The sequence below is a fragment of the Bidens hawaiensis genome, unplaced genomic scaffold (genome assembly GCF_021521415.1).
Source record: "Bidens hawaiensis isolate Kalapana, Puna unplaced genomic scaffold, B.hawaiensis_p1.1 tig00024236_1, whole genome shotgun sequence".
Taxonomy (NCBI): domain Eukaryota; kingdom Viridiplantae; phylum Streptophyta; class Magnoliopsida; order Asterales; family Asteraceae; genus Bidens; species Bidens hawaiensis.
The window spans coordinates 116,355-133,247 of NW_027493811.1; the positions used below are offsets into that span (position 1 = coordinate 116,355).

At 36.3% G+C, this 16,893-nt stretch overlaps 2 protein-coding genes, 1 long non-coding RNA gene and 1 pseudogene across 3 annotated transcripts; 2 read left to right on the forward strand and 2 right to left on the reverse strand.

Annotated features, from left to right (window-relative positions):
* The first annotated feature begins 541 nt into the window (after nt 1-541).
* Nucleotides 542-3,744, forward strand: LOC143568834 (uncharacterized). The gene is made up of 3 exons (XR_013141634.1): nt 542-654; nt 1,569-1,828; nt 3,480-3,744. It is a non-coding gene; the product is annotated as an uncharacterized LOC143568834 (long non-coding RNA).
* A 517-nt stretch (nt 3,745-4,261) lies between these two features.
* On the reverse strand, nt 4,262-6,656 carry LOC143568832 (pentatricopeptide repeat-containing protein ELI1, chloroplastic pseudogene; annotated as a pseudogene).
* Nucleotides 6,657-9,360: 2,704 nt separating this feature from the next.
* On the reverse strand, nt 9,361-11,154 carry LOC143568833 (CBL-interacting serine/threonine-protein kinase 11-like). Its single transcript, XM_077054884.1, has 2 exons — nt 10,113-11,154; nt 9,361-9,677 (listed from the first exon to the last, which is right to left on the reverse strand). Exons 1-2 carry the CDS (start codon nt 11,137-11,139, stop codon nt 9,430-9,432), a joined length of 1,275 nt encoding a protein of 424 aa, XP_076910999.1. The 5' UTR covers nt 11,140-11,154; the 3' UTR covers nt 9,361-9,429.
* A 4,208-nt stretch (nt 11,155-15,362) lies between these two features.
* Nucleotides 15,363-16,640, forward strand: LOC143568850 (protein GRAVITROPIC IN THE LIGHT 1-like). The gene has a single exon (XM_077054902.1). The coding sequence runs from the start codon at nt 15,363-15,365 to the stop codon at nt 16,638-16,640; it is 1,278 nt and encodes a 425-aa protein (XP_076911017.1).
* The last annotated feature ends 253 nt before the right edge of the window (nt 16,641-16,893 follow it).

Below are 16,893 nucleotides of genomic sequence, written 5' to 3' on the forward strand. Positions count from 1 at the left end.
TATAATTTTAGAAAAGTATTTGTCGCATCAATGAACTGGTTCAGAACAACCTCAGGTTCAAATATCATGATAAAAATGAAATGAAACTTGGTCAAGCATATTCGTAAACATAATAGGTAATTAGTAACAAGCAGTGTTGAAAAATCCCAACTGGCGTCGATTAATCACCGATTAATCGCTGGTCTCCACTTCACTGATTAATTTTAGGGTAATCGGTCAATTACTAGGTCAATGGTCAAATCCAGCCAATACTGACGGTTTCCGGCGAGATTCCGACAAAAATGAGCGGTTTTTGGCAAGATTCCGACCAAAATTAACGGTTTCATGGGAAAATTTCCGCCCAAAATCTGCTTATGTATACATAAAACGGAAAATTACATATAAAAACGTGTGTATGAAATTATCGATTAATTGCTAGTCCTCACCCCACCGCTCGACTATCGAATAACGATTAATACAACAATGATAATAAGTACGAGTCAGATATGAGACATGATATAAAACACACTATATGTAATCATGTATGAGACTAAAATTATCAAAACCCGAAGGATCGATTTGCAAATATATTAAAAGTCACAAACTGTGAACAACCTTCTCAGGCTGGTTAGACCTTCTTCTCAATCTCTGCTTACTTCCTCATCCTTGACGCTGGTATTGATATTATTATTATTATTATTATTAACTCGTATATATTATTTATTTCTGTTTTTACTGATTACTTTGAACGAGTGTTAATTATTTCAACAATCGACTTCTGAATCGTGTTGCTTAAACTGCGTTAATCATAAACAAATGTAGGTTTTCATCAAACAGTTAATCTCAGTTTTATTTATATTAAATTATATTTGAAAAAAATGTAAATACTCCACAAGTAATGGAATGCACACCAAGTGTTTGATATAATGCCCCACTGCCCCAGTGAGTAGGTAGTTGAAATCTGATAGAAATAGGGGTGTGCACCGTTCGGTTTGGGTTGGTTTTAGGCTGAAACAGAAACAGAAACACAAACCGAAACTTTGGTTTCTGAGCTTTTGAAAACCGTTTAGTTTTGGTTTTCTCGGTTTATCGGTTTTGTCATTTCTGTTTGAAAATTTTTTTAGAAAAAAAATTGGCAAAAATAATGTTATTAATAACTAATTAATTATTATACATTTGGGCTAAAATATTCGAGTTACATATCTATTAAATTTTTATAAATTATTTAAAATAAAATATAAAAATCTGTAAACTCGGTTCGGTTTTTACTTTTTACTAAAACATAAAACCGAACTGTCGGTTTTTGTTTCGTTTTTTTTGGTTTCATGCACACCTCTAGATAGAGAGAGAAATAAAGAGTCTTTATAATATGCTAACACGGTGTGGCGGTGTGCACACGATAATCTGTTAACGTATAGTTGAGATCTTGAATCATTGAAAGGGCCTTATTCTATCTTGATTCTTGAGCGGTTTGCTTAAGTGATTATGTTATTATGTTTATATTATCTACCCCTTTTTATTCAATGTGTTGCTGACTGTCAGACTGTGCTTACATGGTTGATAACTTGTTACTTGATAATATGATCCAGCCACTATTGAGCTGCTATGGGGACTGAAGGACCAAAGGACTCATTGGACTGGAAAACAATCGGTGACTCAGCAAAAAGTGAGCCCGATGCTGGACCTGTTGTCAAAAAGCGGATTCCAAAGAAGATGAGGCACATTCCCGACTACTATTTTCTTCCTCGTAGGTCTATGCTTGCTAACATTGCGATTTATGGTTCATGTATTGTTGGTGGAATTGGAGCCGGGATGTTGACTGAAATCTGGATTAACAAGAAAGTACAAGGTAATTAACTTACTTTCAATTCTTTCAACTGTTTAAATCTCAATTTTGTTTGTGAAATAGAATTTGGTCTTTGTAGATGTTTGATGAAGATATGAATTGATGTGAATATAGATAACATATTAAGAGTGCCCTATGATGAATCATTATCGAAACAACAATAAGACTTCTCTAATTTACAGTATGTGCACAAGTTATATATTTGAGATAAAAGAGCATGTTACACCTGCTTACATTCTTATCGTATTACTTTTCTCGCATCTTTTGTTTTTCAAAGAATAAAATAAGAATACCTAGACGATTTTAGAAGTTTAAACATAAAGTATCATAATTTCCCGTAGATTATGCTTTTGTGCAAGTGATTTGCCAACTTTAGGCTTAAATCTGTGCCCTCGTTTGTAGAAACTTCTTTATATAGCTTGCTATGCCCATTTTGCACACTTCGTTTGTTTTCCTGACTAAAAAAAACCTGAGAAAATGGTTGGCTTGTTTATAACAGTTTTTATGTTTTGGTTTTTAATATGGAAAATTGGTTTTAAATAATCCCAACTATGCCCTATTAGTAAATAACAGTCCCAACTTAACATTTGTCTGGTGGCGGTTCCAACTAAAGATCTATTTGTAAACAACGGTCCGTGACTAACACATGGTTAACTCCGTTAGTTTCATGCTTACGTGGCATGCTTAGTGGTCAAAAAAAGATTTAAGTGGCAGCTTATGTGGAAAACCAACCTTCTTCCTCATCCCCTACCCCTACAGCCATACCCAACACCAACCGGCAACCACCGGCAACACCTTCTTCTACCTCTTTTCTGCCGCCACTCACCACCACCACCATATCCTTTCTTCTTCACACATCAGATTAGCACCATTGTCTTGTTTATCAAATTCAAAGTTCAAGATTTGGGGGTTTGTTCTTGCCGGCGGATTTCCAACATCATCTTCCTCGTTGATTAGTGTCTTCTGTAGATTCTCAACGGAACATCATCCACCACTTCTGAGCTCGTCAGAACCTCAATCCCTTACTCCGGGGACATACAACTCACAAAAACCCCAAAATCATTTTTCCGATCTAAAACCCAGATCCGTTCTAAACCTTGCCAGAGTTTTGCCCTAATCACATCCTCGCCTGAAACCGCCTACATTTGATGCTCTGCTTGCTTGTTTCTATGGTCTTGAGATGGTGATTTATGACGGGATATCAGATGATAGTTAAAGATAATGGACGACGTGGGTGTTGCAGTGTGGTGGTGGTGGTGGCCCGTTAGCGATCAGGGTGGCGGCGGCGGTGGCCATCGTGAGCAGAGTGATGGTGGCTGGTTGCTTTAAGTTATGTTCAATGAAGCTGGGTGAGGGTTAATTGAAGATCTGGTTTATTTGTTTGTTTGTTTTTTTGTTTTTTCTAAAGATATAAGATTATTGCCACATAAGCTGCCACGTAAATGTTTTTTTGACCACTAGGCATGCCACGTAAGCATCAAACTAACGGAGTTAACCATCCGTTAGTCGTGGATTGTTGTAAACAAATACATCTTTAGTTGGAACCGCCACCAGGCAAGTGTTAAGTTGGGACCCTTATTTACCAATAAGGCATAGTTGAGATTATTTAAAACCAATTTTCCTTTTAATGTTTATAAATCTTTACACGTTGCAGAGGATGGAAATGGTGTTCTTTGGGAATTTGACAAATAAACTGGAGCTAAAATTGTGTCTTGATGGTTGCTTGCTTTTGGAATTTTACTATTTTGCGGGCTCTGATAAAGAAAGAGGGTACAATAGATAAAAGAATACATGTCGCAAAAAACATGTTCAAACGTTCTGTTTGGATTGGTTCATGTCTTTAATTTCATTTTCACTCTGTTTACAGAATTAATGGATTAAGTAGGCGTTTTTATTAATGTTGTTATAACATCCTCATGTTTCAAAAACAGGAAGTTTTATATTATGATGTGTACCTGTTTTCACACAGAATATATGTTACAACTTACAACTGCCCTCATACAATTTTCAAGAATACCATTAGCTTAATCGGTAGCATCCACAGTACCACTCATTTGTTTAAAAAGCGGTTAATGTGGATCGAATTGCTACATCAGCTCAATAAACTCGCATTTGTTAGCAACAGAATGAATGAAGAGTGAAAATAGCCTAATACAGAAAAATAAAACTCAGACAAATACCAAATGGAAAATAAAATTCAGAATGTTAGCAATTCTCATTATCTTGCCCTGTTTGTATCATGTAAATCCTGCAGATACTGTCAATTTATTTCCAAACAACAAACAGATGTTCAAAGTATATAAATAATCAAAGTTATGAAAATGACCAACATCATAATGGATTTCTTGTCAAGTGAGCAACCCTCATTGAGCATGATATTATGAAAAATTTAATATGAGCTATGAGTCATACATTATAATAAAATGAAAAGTATACCTAAAATCCTAAAGGCTACTAAAATGCTATACATATATCAATCACCAATAATCCTTACATGAACAAACCCCATTGCTAAAATGATGAAACCGATTACAATCCCTCATAACAATCTCCCTCTTATACACCTTCGATATAAGCTTCATAACCATATGACAATCATTACACGTTCTTAAATTCTTAACCACTCGGATCACTTTCCCAGCCTCAGTACTCATGAGCCCAAAAGCAACCGCGATCCTCTCACTATGATAACTAACCGCACCCTCTTTCTCCTCATCATCTATATCATGAAACACCGAACCCGTATCCGCCTCATACCCTTCGTCTTTTAACCTCTTTCCAATTTCAACCAAATACGCGTTTATTTGTGAAAACTGAGGATGTGAACTATCTCCCGCCACAAACTCATGTACTACATTGTCCACCTCAATCGAACTACAACCGGGCTCCTTGTGGACCCCACTTTCTACCATTAACTTTCGACACCTGTCTATGTCCTTCCACCGACTCAATGACGCGTTTAAATTCGACAAAAACACGTAATTCCCACCGTCACGCGGGTCCAGTTCTAATAACCGTTGAGTAACTTGTTCTCCAAGTTTAGTATCTTTATGTATATGACACGACCGAAGCAAACTTCCCCACACGACCGCGTTTGGTTTTATCGGCATTTCAGTTATTAGTTCTAGTGCCTCTTTAAGTTGACCCGACCGACCCAAAAGGTCAACCATACACCCGTAGTGTTCGATCCCTCGTTCAATGCCGTATACAGTTTCCATTTTGGAAAAGTACATTTTACCCTCGGAAACCAATCCCGAGTGGCTGCACGCGCATAAAACACCAATAAAAGTAACCCCATCAGGATTTAAACCTTCTTGAATCATTTTATTAAAATAATCAATTGCTTCATTACCATAACCATGCATTGCTAACCCTATAATAATCGAATTCCAACAGTAAATGTTTTTCACATGAAGGCTAAGAAAAACTTCTAGAGCTTGTGTTATGCTTCCACATTTACAATACATGTCAATCAGCGCGTTTCCTAACACCACATCGGTTTTAACTTTAAGTTTATTCTTGTTTATGTATTCATGAATCCATTCGCCCATATCCAGGGCTCCGAGATGAGCACAAGCTGATAATAAACCAACCATGGTTACTTCAGTCGGTTTCACTTTCTCCGCTTGCATGCTGTCAAATAACTTCAACGCTCTTCGAAACTCTTTGCACTGTACAAATCCAGTAATCATAGTGTTCCACGTGACGGGATTTTTTAACACGCCGATTTGATTAAACAAATCTTCAGCGTGATCAAGATCACCGGCTTTACAGTAACCGTCTATCATTGCATTCCACGAGACAACATCTTTAACCGGATTGGAATCAAAGATGAACCGGGCTGAACGGACGTCACCTATCTTGGAATAGCAAGTGATCATTGAATTATAAGTAACCGAATTCTTTTCCTGCATACTGTTGAACAGACTTTGTGCAGGCTCTACGAGCCCGTGTTTACTAAATGCTGAAATCATAGCATTATTGGCCACCACGTCTCTCTGGGGCATTTCATCGAACACCTTCTGTGCGGATATTAAATGGTTGATCTTTGCGTAAAAGTCAAGTAACCCTGTTTGCAAAACCACATCATATTTTAAATTCAACTTCAATATCTGGCAATGAAGTGATCTTCCTAACTTCACGAAGCCAAAACTCGCACAAAACTGGATTATTAAAGATATTACAGTTTGACTCGGACTCATGTCACTAAGCAACATTTCATTATAAAGATTTACAATATCTCCTAAATTATCAGGCTTACTAAAATAACCCGATTTACTATACCCGTCAATCAACACATTCCAAGAAACCTCATTTTTAACCGGATTCCTATCAAACACGAGTCTTGCAGACTCGATATCGTCAACCTTAAAATAACAAGACACCATCGAGTTCCATGTATACGAATCCTTCACCAACATCCCATCAAACAAAACCCTAGCATCCTCCACAAACCCATGCTTCCCGAGCACCGAAATCATAACGTTACTCGCAACCGCGTCTCTCTGCGGCATTTCATCGAACAACTTCCGTGCACAGCTCAAATCCCCAACCTTTGCGTAACAATCAAGCAACCCAGTTTGCAAAACCACGTCAGCATCAAACCCTAGCTTGATTACAACACAATGAAACAATTTCCCAAATTTCAAATCACCGATTTTCGCGCCAAATTTGAAAATTGAAGCGAATAAGCCGGCGTTGGGTGTGTTTGAACTATTGGAACCACGGTTACGGTTACACATCATGGCATTGTAGTGATTGAAGAAAGCTTGTAGATTGTTGGATTTTAAAGATGATTTGATCATGGGGTCGTATGATGAGGGTTTTGAAATTGATGGTGTGTGGTTATGAGAATGGTAGTGTGAGTATAAGAAGGTGGTGATAATGGGAGTGGTAAACGTCAGTTTCCAGCGAGATTCCGATAAAATGAGGGCAAAAATCGAACTTGAGTTAAATTAAGGGGGTGTTTGGTTTAGCTTTTTTAGCTTATATTTTAGTTTATGCTTATAAGCTTATATAAGCTAATTTGTAGAAGCTTATTTGAAGATGGTTTTTTAGCTTATTAGAAGAAACTTATTTGTTTAAGGGGGTAAATTACTCATTTGCCTTCAAATGGTGATGGATTAATAATATTGAAGTAACTTATTGCTATAACAAATTAAAAATGATGGATTTAACAACTTATTAAGATGTATAATCAAATTGTAGAATATAAGCTAATCCAAGCAATTAAAAAAAGCTTATCAAATGATATAAAATAAGCTACAAGCTTTAAAAAGATATAAACATAAGCACAAAAATATAAGCTTGTTTGGGATTACTTATTTTTACCAACTTATAACTTATAAACTTTTTGAAAAATAATAAGATGTTTGAGATTGCTTATATTGTGAGAGGAAAAATTTCATAAGTTATATTTTTGTAACTTATTAACTTGATGAAAAGTTACAATGAGGCAAAATAAAAATTCCCAAACACCCCCTAAATACCAAGTATCTTTCTAACCACTTTACCACCGACTCACTGATAGACTAGGTGCCGATTAATCGCTAGTCCTCACTTCACTGATTTAATTTTGGGCTAATCGGCCAATTAATCGGTCAATGGTCAACTCCGTCCAAAAACCGACAGTTTCCGGTGAGATTCCAATAAAAAATGAGAGGTTCCCGACGAAATTCCGACCAAAATTAACTGTCCCCGGCAAGATTCGATTAAAAACCAACACTTTCCGGCGAGATTCAAGCAAATTTCCGCCCAAAATGTGTTTATGTATAAGACCGAAAATCGCATATAAATATGTGTGTCTGTGTATATAAAATTGAAAATTATACATTAAAGTCCGATCCGATTAATCGCTAGTCCCCACCCTAACATCCGACTAGCGACTAGCGATTTTTACAACACCACTGGCAGGAGCAACATAAGTACATAAAAGAATTGCACTAATCTACCTAAGAAACTGACTTCTTTTTTAATTCATTTGGAAACAATAACCACCCAACCCCCCCCCCCCCCCCCCCCCACACACACACACCCACAAAAAAAAAAAAAAACTTTGATATTTTTCATTAATTATCTCATATTAACCTATTTATTTGAGAATTAGAGGCTTGGAGTTAATTCAGTCATTCTGAGCCTTCCAAATGCATCAGCATACAAATAATCATAATTCCATGAATAATATGTTTGAACTAAGTTGTGAAGGTCAAATAAGTCTTACAAAAATTTGGCTAGTTTTACACTAATCACTAATAAGCCGTGAAAACAACTTAATATAAAGATCTTATTAAACGAATAAACATTTTACTAAAATGAACCTTTTATACGTTCATTTAACTAAATAAATACATATATTTTGTTGAAATTTTGTTAGTTTTATAAATAAGAGTACATAAACAAGTTTATGGTGAACGGTTTAGTGTTACAACCTTATATATTGTTTGGTAGGCCTACCCTACCTCACTCTTAAGCTCTTCCTTACCTCACCATTTTAAGGTTGCTCGTTTATCGTAGAAACATTTAATATGTGTAATGTTTAAACTTTAGTTTATAACAACTAGAATTACTAAAAGGACCTTTGGTTTATCAAAATGTTATATAAGACTTTGTTTTTTTAATTGATGAACGTTGTCTTGTGGTTGTAAGAAAGTATAACTTAAAAGTAGACTTAAAAGAGTGTGTGTATGTTGTCCTAAATAAAAGTAAACAATTTAATTTATATGTGCTAGAAACTGTAAAATCATAAAATGTTTCCATTTTTATATAGAAAAATATAACAGACTAGAGAACAAATGTGATAAACTATACTCTGCTAAATTGATTTCAATAAATGAAAGATGCATTTAACAAAAGAGGTTAGAAGAGTATATCTAAAATAGGAATTTATATAAAAAAATACATACGTATATAAATAGTTTAAAATTAGTTAATTTAAGTAAATAGCAATTCAATTGAATTTGGTTGCGACTAAAGGAATTAGAATTACTTTAGAAGTGACAGAAAACAAGTTTTCATTCAAACTGATCTACGGGCTATTTGTTTACATCTGAATGGAATCATTCAGATGGAAACATCTGATTCATTCAAACTTCAGACTGTTTGATTCCGGACAGAAAAACATCTGAATAGTTAAAATTATGTCTGAATCATTCAGACTTAGACATGTTATTGAATGAGACAGAAGTTTATTCATATTTAAATGAACCAAATAGTCCCCTAGTTGATATGATGTGTCCGAAGGAAGACCAAAAGCACAACACTTGAAAGTTTCTTATTTCAAGTCAAGAGCTCTTACTGACGCACCACGTAACTAGTGGTTTATATATGGGTTACTTTCGTTTTAAGTCGTGTGAATGAGTTGTTTTGTGTATTTTGTATGGCGTATCCATGTATGAAGACTGTATAAGTATGAAACTGTTAACAAAAGATTGTTATCGGCTTAGACGGTAAGAACGATTTCTACGGTTTTTAAACATCCATTGCTATAAATCACATTTTGGGTACCAGTATCTCTTTTGTCAATTTCTTTGATGGTTTATTTTTTTACACAAATTTACAAAAGGTTATATTAATTGACAAATAAAATTGTCAACTACCTAAGCTTCTCATCTTCGGTCGAGCAGCTCTGGCTTAATTCTGTTCTTCCAAAACTCATCGTACAACTCTGAACCCCCACCTCTACTTTGTACTTCCACCACCACCACTCGCTCCGTTAACCTGAATACCTCCAATCCGATCACAAATTTACCGTTGTGCCACACCAACTCCATTCCGTAATCCTTTCGCCTTTTTATCCTCACGTCGTCCTCCTTCACACTCTCGTGGATCTTCTCAATAACATCCTCTGGAGGACCTGTAATAAAGGCTGTCATTTTAAACCGAAACATGACCTAATTCAAATTTCAAACTTTAAATAGTTGGCGATAAAATACCTAAACAACCTAACCTGAGAAACCTGACGCAAAAAAGGGTCCATAGATCCTTTTGTTTTTGAATAAAGACTTTGGTATTTACAATATAAGTTTTCGAAATATAATTTGTTTTGGTACTTTAAAACATTATTACATCATATTTTGTAAAATGATGTTTGCATTTAACTTAATATTTTAAAGTAGCATGATGAGTTTTGATAATAATTTGTGAAAAAAAAACATTTTGTTTTTTCCAATTAACATCTAAACAGAACTTTAAATTGATCGATTATTAGGTCACTTTTCCTAGTAAAAAACGGAACAACCTGACATCAAAATTACAAAACTCGAAAATAAAACATGAAGAACACCCCTACCGGCAACCATGACTTTCTCTCCTGGACTTGGCGTGTTACACACGTTATCGAAAAACGGCGAGAGGTTTAAACCGGGCGAAAACGATATAATATCAAACGCATTCAACGGCATCGTTTCACCGTTCGGTTCCGGTTTCACGAGAAACTCCTCGTCCTCGCAATCGTAAAACTTCGTTCCTTTATTTCCTTTTTTAAACCACGGATGGCTAGTGATCTCATCGATTGTGATCCGTGAGGTCGGATTCGTGTCAAGTAGACGAGACAACAACCTTCGCAAATCCGCGGACATCCACTTCGCAAAATGATAATCTCCGCGGTAAATTTTTTTATACAACATCATAAGATTCGGATCATTGAATGGTAAATATCCTGCGGTTAATACAAACAGTATTACACCGCAGGACCACAGGTCCGCGGTGGACCCATTGTACCCACGCTTTGTGAGAATCTCTGGCGCCACATACGCTGGAGTCCCACAAAGCGTGTGCAACATCCCATCATCGTGGATCTGGCCTGTAACTGCACTCAAACCAAAATCCGAAACTTTCAAATTACCATTCTCGTCAATTAACAAGTTCTCAGGTTTCAAATCACGGTGATAAACACCGCGTGAATGACAATACCCAATCGCGGATATCAGTTGTTGAAAATACTTCCGGCTTTGCGTTTCGCTTAACCGCGTCTTGGCCACCTTTGTGAACAACTCACCACCTTTCACAAGCTCCATTACAAAATAGATTTTTGTTTTCGTAGCTAAAACTTCGTATAGTTTAACAATATTCGGATGCCGAAGGCGACGCATAATATCAATTTCGCGTTCGATGTTAGTCATTAAGCTCGTGTTGTTTGTGATCTTTTGTTTGTTGAATACTTTAACCGCGAGGCTTTGGCCCGTGGCGAGGTCTCGGGCATGGTATACTTTGGCAAATGCGCCGCACCCGAGGAGTTTGCCGAGCTCGTATTTGCCGAAAAGAGAGTGGGCGGGTGCGGGTGCGGGTGGCGGGGGTATGTTCCCGACCTCTGGCATCGCGTCGAGACAACACCAGAGATCGGGTTGGAGTGGTTGGTTGTGTTGGAATTGATTGAAATGAGAGGATTCAATGGAATGGATTTGAAACAGATTTTTTGGTGATGGTGTTAAAGGGAGTTTTAAGGGGTGGTGTTGAATTGAAGCATTTGGTGCCTCAAACTATTGAGGATTTGTGCGGTTAATAGCTTTAGATTATTATTATTATATCTTTTTCCTAAACTTTTAAAATACGGATCGGGTTCGGTTGAGCTCGTTTTGAAATGTATGCTATCTGGTTTACTATGCGGTTTTGACGGTTGGATGGTTTTACGGTTTGAAACTAAGAATCAGATGTTTACCTGGCACATTTGATAATCTTTTATGTTTGAAAGATCAACACGGTCTTTGAAAACCTATGTTACGATCGTAGGTGGTGGAAGTGTCGAGAGGCATCGAGAGTGGTTACTAGTGATGACAAAAAAAACAACTTGAATATCCTGTGGCATGTTGGGTGTTAAACTATTATATGTGACGTCGGATCAGATTACCCAGAAGCATATGATCATTTAACTTAACGATATATCTAATAATGTTTTATTTTAGCAGGTTCATTATATAAAAAGTCATTTTTTATTATATGTATTTGAAGATATTATTTATATGTGGTATGTTGTGAAGTATAATTTATTATCTGGGACTATATTATCGTCAAATTTATCTATTTTTAGATATTTCAAACACTTTTTCTGATGATTACATATTTATCAACTTATACATGTTCAAACTGATCCCTCTGTCATCCCTAGCGGTTACCATAATGGTATTTGACATTCGCTTTTGAGCAACGGTGACGTTGGTAGCTCAAGTGATAACTATAATTTTTTTCATCAACATCGAGTGATCAAACATTTATATTGGTTTTTCGTTTGATAAGAAGTATATTCGTTTGATATTAACGCGTTCAGATGAGATGACAGACAAAAATACAGGAGTTGGTAACAAGAGTACGAAAAACCTTCTTTTTTGAAATTCTGCTAAAACTTCATCCAAAATCCCTCTTTTTTACAACCATTCGGTTATCTTCTATCCAACACATTATACGATCAGTTGAACTAAACTCTTTTCCAGTATTCTAGCCAATTAATGTGTTGTTTTTTTAGTAAAATGATAAAAAATTAACACAAATTTATGAAAAAAGTTGCACTTGTAAGCCGTTAAATTAGAAAGTTATCCAAGTTTGTTTCGATTTGTAAAAAACAACCAAAACGACGCCGTAGCACGTGAGTCAGGTATGGAGCCAATGGGAAACGCCACGTGGGAATCCAAAGCCTGACATTGGCAGTGAGTAATTCAACTCTCACCGTTCTTGCATTCATACCCCTCTAATTAAATCACATACATACTTCGTCCCTTGTATTATTCAACACGTTAAAATGTTACGTGTTCGCGAGTTAAATTATTCAGCGTGAACACAACTCATATTTTATTCGTGTCAAAAACATCAACAGTAACATGGAAACACTTAAAATTGTTTAACCTAAGTACGATCCATTTAACCTATCTATTTAAACATGTCAAGATGGTGGGTAGATAATAATCAAATTAAAGTGTATTAGTTAGATCGGTGTGTTGTTAAAATTGGGATACGTGTCATAAACTTGTTAATGGGTCCCGTGTTAACTGGTCAATGTTGATAGGTCAATCAAAAATACCAATTAAAACTCGTGTCTTAGTACTTTTACTAACAAGTGCAAGTAAAATGTTGTTTCTACGGGGAAACACATGAAAATGCTAAGATTAATTAATACTAAAAGTCTAAAACTAAACAGAAAACGTATACTTGAATTGTTGGGTTGAAAGTGAAATTGGTTTAAAATTAGCAAACAAACCTTGTGAAATTAATAAGAAAAATGGTGACCAAACTTAAGATTTCAGGTTATGTACTAAACTAACTAATTATAATTCTTATTAGGTTGAAAACTACACAGGTATGGTTTGTTAATTATGCTTGATAAATAATAAAAGACACTGTTATTTGATTAACATAACTTAATCTGACTGTTTGACACAACTAAATATAATCTAACCAAAAACCATTACACATATATAACATTCAATCACAGTCAATGGTAAACGAATCGATGACACCGAGAACTTCATTCTAAATGTTGATGATTTAGAAATGAAAATAATTTATAACATACACAAATTCCAAATAAACAGATGTTCAATCAATCATAGGAAAAGACTCAAACCCTAACATAGATAAAAACCACAAATCAATTATTTCCTACACAAACCCTCCACCTGGAACGCTCACAAAAGATTTACCATTGCTTTTACATCATGGCTGCTTCTGGATGAAGATTTATACTCAAAATCGCCTCTAAAATCTCATGTTTTCTTTCAAAAACCCGATTAGTTCAAAACTCTAAAATGGGATCAAATAGGAAATTTGTAGTACTTTAGCTAGCTGAAATGGACCCTGACCCCATGCCTCGAGTGTCGGCTCCCAAAATTGAAATAGACTAGGTTACAAAAAAAAGAGTTTTATGGTGAATTAATCACCGCCTAGAAATATTTAAGGTTACAAGTAGACTTATAGGTGCTATAGGCACCAAGTCACTTAGGTACTCCAGCTTCCCATCTTTCATCAATCTCCATTCTAGGTCCTCTAAACCCGATCCAAACATCGTTCCATCTCATTTCTAGCCCACAAAGACCTGAACACAACAATAGCTCAAATTAACCATATATCATATGAATAAACAATTGAAAACACGTAATTAGACGTGTCACTTCATGTAAAATCACCCGACTATCATTAACAAAACCAGTTAAAATGTCAACATGTATAACTAAATGAGAAAAACATGTTTACATGTACAAATCCCATTTTAAAAAAATACATCAATCCGAAACACAACCCACTTTTCACACCGATAAGAAACCGTGAACACCAATCCAAAAATTTCATATCATATTCGGTCGTGTAAAAAATGCACACCCTAAATTTACATTTTTTTTGTTAGATTTATATAAAATCTTATAAAAAAGGTAAATGTAGAAGGAACCTAGAGAAATTAATTAATTAAAAGTAGAATAAAACAAAACACAAAAATTCAAAATCTACAGTATCATCTTCTGCATCCGTACTGATCTGCACTCACACTTCTTCCCACCACTACAAACACACCTCCCAACGTCCATTTTCACTCCCACATAATATTATTATTATTGGATTAGGGTTCTTTAGATCGCCGCATTTCTCCCTTTCCAGTAAGTACATTGTTAATCTACACTTCACATCCTCTTTCCGATCATCTTAGTAACTTAATTTCATTCATGTTGTTTTAGCTAATTCCTGTTTCCCGCCTTAATTAACGGATTTAGGGCTTTTTAGAGGTTAGAAATTGTGGTTGTTAAGTAGAATTTGTAAAGGGTGTTCATCGGTTCGGATATCAGACATTCGGGTTGTTCGGATCGGGTTTTTTGGGTTAGTAGGGTGTTCATCGGTTCGGTTTGCGGGTTTTTGTTTCGGTTCGGTGTAATTAGTAGGTGTGTCAATCGGTTCGGTTTCCGGGTTTTTTCGTCTTGGTGTGATTAGTAGGTGTGTTCATCGGTTCGGGTACGGTTCGGTTTAGGGGTTTTATCGGTGCGGTGTCATTAGGTTCGGTTTACGGTTATTTTTGGTTCGGTTTGATTAGTAGGCGTGTCCGTCGGTTTAGTTTACGGGTTTTTTTAGGTTTGGTGTGATTAGTAGTTGTGTTCATCGGTTCGGATACGGTTCGGTTTAAGGGTTTTATCGGTGCGGTGTCATTAGGTTCGGTTTACGGGTTTTTTTTCGGTTCGGTGCGATTAGTTGGCGTGTGCATCGATTCGGTTTACGGGTTTTTTTCGGTTTGGTGTGATTAGTAGTTGTGTTCATCGGTTCGGTTTAGGGTTTTTATCAGTGCGGTGTCATTAGGTTCGGTTTATGAGTTTTTTTCGGTTCGGTGTGCGTGTGCATCGATTTGGTTTACGGTTTTTTTTTTTCGGGTCAGTGTGTGTTCATCAGTTCGGATACGGGTTTTTCTGGGTGCGGTGTGATTAGGTTCGGTTTTCGGTTTTTATGCACCTGGTGATTAGGCTGAATGTAAACTACTCAAAAGCATTATTATTCTCACTTTATGAATATTCAGGAAATTTGAATGCTGTTAGATTCTTTTGGAATAATATAAGATTTGGGCATTTTATTAGTAATGGAAGGTGGTGTAATTAAACCTACAAAACCCGCATCTAACATATCGGAAATCGCCTCCAAATTTGCGAAAGTATGCAAGTTTAGATCGATCGGGGTGTTCTCCTCCGAAAACCCTAGTCATTTACAGCACCATAAATTCTCCACCGACGTCAAGTCGGTTGACGGTGTTCAAAAACCTATTCCTGAGTTAATTGAGGTGTGTAGTAACAGTAATTGGTCCGGTCATGATGATGTCTTGAAGGTGTTCGACATAATGTCTGAACTAAAGTTGGCTTATGTTCAGCTTCAAGAAGCTCATATTCCTTACGACCCGGATAAGATCAAGACTGCCGACGACCTTGTTTTGTCGAATCTTGATAAGTTGTGTAAGGTTAGACGCGCGTTTAAAGAGAGTCAGTTTCAGAAATCGAACTCGCTGTCCGCTTGTTTGACGATTCTACGTGCCGAAATCAAGGTTCAGGAGAAATTATTAGAAAGATTAAAGGCTCAAGCGAAGACGAAAGACGCCGAAATAAGCTATTTGAAACGAGAGTTTCAAGATTTAGATGGGAAAAACAAGATGTTAAAGGAGGAAATTAAGTGTAAGGAACGAGAAGCTATAAAGCGGATGAACTTATCGTCTGTAGACAATGTTGTTAAAGAACTTTCAAAGGGTATTCATGATTTTGCTAAACCGTTAATCGCGTTAATGAAGGCTTCCGGATGGGATCTAGATGAAGCTGCAAGTTCAATCCAAGATTCGGTAGTGTACTCGGTTAGGTCTCATAAGAAATACGCGTTCGAAGCTTACATTTCAAGGCGAATGTTTTACGGGTTTTCTTTAAAATCCCACAACGTGGACGATGTTTTGAGGTTTAACGATCCTATCGATGTACTAATCGAAGATCCGAACTGTAAATTTGCTGCGTTTTGCAGAACCAAGTACTTGTTAATCGTTCATCCGAGAATAGAAGCTTCTTTTTTCGGAAATTTGGATCAAAGAAACTTTGTGTTAAGCGGAAAGCATCCGATAACGCCGTTTTATCAATTATTTGTCAAAATGGCAAGATGGGTCTGGCTTCTTCAGTGCATTGCAGCTTCCGAGCCTGAAAGTGAAATGTTTGTCGTGAATCGTGGAACCGAGTTTTCTGATTATTATATGGAAAGTGTTGAAGGAGTGTTAGGTGAGAAGAATGGAAGGTATAAGGTTGAGCTGATGATCACACCCGGGTTTAGAATCGGGAATAGGTTGTTTAAATCTCGGGTTTATGTTTCCAAACTCAACAATGGTTACTAAGAAGAGAAGACGGGACGGGACGGGTAGGGGCAATCTGGTAATTTCTGAACCCTTTTCTATTGTTCTTATTATGCAGAAGTGACAAGTTGCATCTTTAAGTTGAATTAGTGTTGTTTATGTAGTTTTATGTTGAAAGTTAGTGTGGTGTTATGTAGTTAAATCTGCGATATTGAAGCATGTGACTTAAAGTTTATGCCTTTTAAATCTTTATTGCTTCAATGCTGAAATTTCTCTATTGTAATAATGTTTGAAC